Below are 6,000 nucleotides of genomic sequence, written 5' to 3' on the forward strand. Positions count from 1 at the left end.
ACCAACAACGGATTTAACATTAATACCGACAAAACGAGATATATGTACTTTACATTAACAGCCAAATTAGATCACAGTATAACTATAAAATGGCATGAAAGGAAATGTAGTGATACTCTAAATTGTAAAGGTAGCTTAATCAAAAAAAAAACAAAAACCGTCAAGTATTTGAGCCTCCATATCGATAGGAATTTGAAGTGAAACTCCCACACCACTTTCTTAACAAATAAGTTTAGGTTCATAATTAACAGAATATATTATGTTAAAAAATTTGTAAATGCAGCATTCTTAAGATGTTTATACTATTCCTGGGTAAATTCTTCACTGCAATATAGCATTACCTGTTGGGGAGGAGACTATTATAACAATCTGCTTTCATTAATAAGAAATACAAAACAGAATAATTAGAGCCATAACTACTACCGACTTTGTACATTCAACCAATGATCTGTATATCGTTCATAATATTCTACCATTTCAGAAACTATATCTCTATGGTTGTCTGTTATATGTAAAAAGAAACACTGAAAGTTTCTTGGTATATAATGTAGACTATGGATTGCGCTGGGGTCGAAACACGCTGGAAGTACCTAAGGCTACCAAAGATATTTTCATAAATCTTTCGAGTACATTGCGACGAGCAGCTATAATAAACTTCCGAATAAAATTAAATCTATAACCTCAGAATATGTATTCAAAAAAAGATTGAGAAACTACCTTATGGGATTAAAGAATGTTGACAATTATTTTGAACGTATAGTATAAGAGATCATTATAACTCACATATCATAACCAATTAAGGTATTGATTTACAAATTGCTTCATTCAATTAGGAATTGAAATATCAACCAGGGTGCTTTCTCCGGGAACTTTTTCATCCCAAAACAGGAACACTGGCCAGAAGACCACCTGCAGTTACAGCATGATGTACTTGTCTTGTGGCTTTAAAGGCCCTGGCGGTAATTACAAAACAGTCCCGTCTTAGCCTTTAATGATTCATCTTTAATCTGTTTTATGTGTGCTTTCAGAATAGCAATCATAAGAAAGAAAAAGAGGACGTTAAATACAACCATCACAAATGGAATCACTCCCAAGAAAAAACCACAGATCTATATAACTAAAATAATGATGAGATACATTTTATAATTATCCAATAATCCATATTGTTGTGCTGGTTGAAATTACGGCTGAAACAACCATGGTCATGAGGGCTGATTTGCCGAGAGAATATTCTGTCATCCTCATATGGAATCGAGTAAATCCCATTCTGCTGAACAGCCATAATAAAACTTATTGTTCTGGTACAAGGGATTAAAGCTAATCTCTTTCAAACGGAAGAATATCGTTAATACCGCATAAGGTATGGATTCTGAAGAATTAATGCCTATCACGTAGCACGTAGACCTATAGCACTTGAGAACATTTGACAGAATGCATAAACGGTAATGCAAAAAAAAAAAAAAAACGTATAAAAGTCCCAGGCATGTTCTTAAATCCATCATAATGGTCATTTTAATATAAGTTTGCATTTTATATGAGTATATTTTAATAATTTTATGGAACTCCAGTTAACTTATTGGGGCATATCATTATAAAAAATGGAGAATCTCTGGCAAGTAGGGTTTCATCATTTGTCAAACTGTGTGTGTGTGTGTGTGTGTGTGTGTGTGTGTGTGTGTGTGTGTGTGTGTGTGTGTGTGTGTGTGTGTGTGTGTGTGTGTGTGTGTGTGTGTGTGTGTGTGTGTGTGAGTGAGTGAGAGATCATTAAAGATTTAATCCCAGATTATTTCAAAGCCGAAATAGAAATAAGATAGAAATCAAAGAGTTTCATGCCGAATATAGCAAGCTATAAAAGTTCTGCGAGTCCAAGCGTAAGCAAACACATGGGTGGTACAATACCGGCAACTCGTAGTAAAGGTGGATAAAGCTAAGTTCATTATTCTTAGTATTAACCGTAATGTAAGACTCATACTTAAGTATTTCTTTTTCTTCTTCTTTCTGGCGTTCTTATTCCGCTTGGTGCAGAGTCCCCCTATCACATACTGCGACTTTAAGTGGCCAACCGATCTATCGCCGAGCCTATCTGTAAATGTGTGTCTTCAAAAGGCAGGTTTGCCTGTTCTGGGGATGAAAACCCCAAGTTTCCGGGTGAACAAAAGCCTTACCTCCGTACGAGACCGGCTAACTCACCTTTCGTCGAAAGAAACCAGATAAAGATTTTTCACCTTATATCCGGGAATCGAGCCCAGGTCTTTCCGACCAAAAGGCTTCGTCTATACCGACTGGGCTACGGAGGCTCAAATAACAACCTCCGTAGTTAATTGAGCCTCCCCACTCAGTATTTACGCCTCTAGATATGTGTGTGTACGGGACCTGTTTTCAGGGAGAAAAAACCCTTCACTCACGTATGAGACTGGCTAACTCACCATTTGACTGTAAAGACCAGATAAAGCTTCCTGTCGTCATAGACAGGAATCAAATCCTGGTATTATCAACCAAAAGGCACGTGTATAATAATGGAGCTAAGAAGCTCCTGATAGAGAATATAAGAGATAATACACATATCTTAGCAAAGTGACTATAAAAAATTTTACGCTATACAATCGAAAGAGTTACATGTAAAATGCATATTTCATAATATAGACTAGGTTGCTGTTTTCAATGATTGTCTCATCATCTCACTACTCGAGAATCATAATCATTACTTTAAAGATTGTATTTTGCATGAATGCAGTATAAAGCATTCCACGGCATTTCATCCTTTGAAGCTTCATATTTCACAACACACACACACACACACACACACACACACACACACACACACACACACACACACACACACACACACACACACACCAGAATGTTATTTAAAATATATGAAGTTCGGAAGATTGCATATAGTTGCATTTTTTCGAAAGCAGCGTTGAAAGGACTATTTGAATAAGCTTCATCTTGATAATTGTTACTTAATGTTTTTGGTACAGATAAAATCTATTAGATATAGTGATACGACGAATTTTCGAGTATTTTCATAAATAATTTAATTGTGAATTATCTATTTTTATCTCTTTTATCTAAAATAGCACCCATGAAAGGTTGTACATGTAGAGTACATTACTCTTGTTGATAAGCTCAGATTTACGTATTACAGAAACGCCTATGTTTGGCCTGTAGAGATAACAAAACCGACAACGAGCAGGTAGTGGGCTCACACCGGATGATGAGATTTATCTGCAACTTAAAGACTGTCGCAAACATCCACCACCACAGTGGAATTCAAAACTACATCCTGCTGGTTGAATATTATAGATATTATCCGGTTAGGCCAACTAAGTCGTCAATTTATTATCATAAGCGATCCATTTATCCGAGTCATTTGATACATTTGGTGTGTGACCACAGTGATCAATGACGAATCAGACTCACTTATTGTGCGATTTCTCTCTTGAGTTTTTATTTTAAAGAAGAAACGTTGGTTCTCAGGAGATTGTTTTTGTCATTTTTACACAAAATGCTGGTTACGTGGTTTAATCATTTTAAAAAGAGTGATGACTTAGTGGTTTATATTTTCATTGATTATTTTGACACTTGCCTTTTTCACGTGACCTTCATGTTGTGGAAATTCGAGAATTTTCTCTTCGACCGGAATAACATGAGAGAGATCTCTGTTGCCATAGTCGTACAGATCAAATCTGCGTTTTTTCAACCTTCGCAGAGCCTCGATGTATAGATATGCAACCAGTTGTTTAAATTTTACTGAAAGAAAAGAAAAAAAGTATAAGTACATCATGAAAAATCTTGAAAATTACCGAAGCAACTTCACTGCCTCCTCTTTCATTCCATCTACTTCTGTCCTTTGGAACAGTCTCCCCCACTCTGCCTTCCCTCAAGATTCTTCTTGCCTACAGACGACACTAATGTGCTATAGATCTTTGGACTTTCGTGTGCGGATCAGATTTAAAAAAAAACATTCGACCTCCTAGTTAATCTCACTCACCTTTGGACTCAGGTAATGGAAAAATTTGGAGAAACTAATGTTATCACTCTCGATATTTCTAAGACATTTTATTGTGTCTGGCACTGAGGCCTTCTAAACAAGCCTTCTAAAAGGAGGTCATTGATGTAAAGGAGGAAGAATGTGAGTGAGAACACAGAACCACAAGGCGGTTCTGTGTTCTCACTCACATTCTTCCTCCTTTACATCAATGACCTCCTTTTTCTCACTTCAAATCATATTCACAGATTCGCCGATGACAGTACTCACTCCTCTTCCTCATTCGATAAACTCTGCATTACTGTAATTTAAGATGCCTTAAGATCCTCCATAACCAGTGACTTAAACACTAAACCCCTCAACATCCTCAAATGGGGGTTAAGGCAACTTAGTAAATTTTAGTGCCACAAAATCAAGCATAACTGCCTCATTACTCGCAAAAAAATCCTACTTCATTCCCTCACATTTTGACAATGTTCCAGTTTCTTTTCAAGATCTGCGTTCTCTTCTTAGTTTGACTATCACATCCAATACATCCTGACATAAATATATTACTTACATAACCTACTTAGCCTCTAAAAAGCTTAGTGTTCTTTTCCGTTCTAAACATCACTTCTCTTCCTCTTAACGACTAACCCTTTATAAGTCTTAGATCCGTCAAGCTTTGGAATACTGTTCCCATATTTGGGGTGGAGAACCCAAGACCTCTCTAAGAATTCTTGATGATATTCACAAAAGGGCAATTCACTTAATAGATGACCCTTCACTCTCAGACTCTCTTCAGTCACTTTATTATAAGCGCTCTCGTTCAGCGCTGTGCTCTATAGGTACTTTCATGAGAGTTGCTCCTCTGAATTGGCTGCTATCGTTCCTCCACCTTCTTCTAGCCATAGAAGAACTAGGGAAGTCACTGGCCCACACCCATACTGTTCAGTTTCGAGCACACCGAATTAACTTCTCATCAGCTTCCTTCATCCAATCTACCTCCATTCTTTAAGAAACATATCAACAGGCTACATTTTATCCTTAATCACACATGGTGCTATAGTGTTGTAGATCTTGTGACCTTTCACTTTCTCGTGAAAAAAATTTCTTGAACATGATTATTGTAATTCGCTATATTCACTATTGAAATTAAATATTAAATATAGTTTTCGATATAGCGCCAAGAATTATTCATAATTTTATTGTTAACTTATATTAACCATTATATTTGCCATAACTCTAATTATGAGTTCCTTTCAAACATTTTCGTCCCAAACTTTTCATTCCACATATAAAATAGTCATTACTAAGTATCAGAAATAACATAGCTGAATACCGTACCTTTTTTGAATATGAATGAAAGAGAAATAAGGAAGACGAGCCCAAGGAGAATTTCAATCATGGCTGCAAACTATGTAGCACGGAGAAAGCTTTTAGCAGATATAATGACGATAAAGTTTAGAAACCTTGCTCATTGGGAAAGATACGATAAAGCACTAAAAGTCCTTGAAGGTGATAAGAGTTGTTTCTTGTCTTCTCACATCCCAGTAAAATTAGAATAAATTTTGTAGGTTTTCTTAAGTTTCAAGCAAAGAGGGTGTATCAAACGTCTCTAATCAGTTCGATAACACGACTTCTGTCATTTTTTTTCAAATTCCAAAGATTTACTTTAATAGGCCAAGTTTGTTAATCAATATATTTCTGATAATTTCAAACATAGTTTACAAAAGCTGTGAACTTCAGTCTCTCGCCACGGACGAGAGTCTGCGCAAGCAACCAGCGTCAGATGTGTGCTAGTATTAGACAGACGTCAGCCAGTACGTGAACTTCCTGCTAGTAACGACTGTTCCAGTGACATGACCGGACTATGAACTTGTGTACCGTTTGTTTGCTGTGTTTACAGTTCAATTCATTACTGTAATTTCTTTATATTAATAAACCTGTGTTCTTACTACCTTCTTCCTGGCATTCATAAGAGAAATAGTTTTAAATATCCTTTACCGAAAAGCTTTTAATTTATT

The 6,000-nt window shown here is 36.2% G+C and overlaps 1 protein-coding gene across 1 annotated transcript in view; it reads right to left on the reverse strand.

The window, feature by feature from the left end:
- The window catches only part of LOC150092879 (uncharacterized), a 124,644-nt gene extending 118,928 nt beyond the window's left edge, over positions 1-5,716 (reverse strand). The window contains exons 1-2 of the mRNA XM_090414147.1: positions 5,321-5,716; positions 3,593-3,756 (exon numbers count right to left, since the gene is read on the reverse strand). Coding sequence (XP_090270273.1) covers positions 3,593-3,756; positions 5,321-5,381 — 225 coding nt within the window. The 5' untranslated portion in view covers positions 5,382-5,716. The remainder of the gene's footprint in view (positions 1-3,592; positions 3,757-5,320) is intronic.
- Between the last annotated feature and the right edge of the window lie 284 nt (positions 5,717-6,000).

Source organism: Typopeltis vanoorti, chromosome 24 (genome assembly GCF_054136105.1).
Source record: "Typopeltis vanoorti isolate ZY-2024b chromosome 24, IOZ_Tvanoo_1.0, whole genome shotgun sequence".
Taxonomy (NCBI): Eukaryota; Metazoa; Arthropoda; class Arachnida; order Uropygi; family Thelyphonidae; genus Typopeltis; species Typopeltis vanoorti.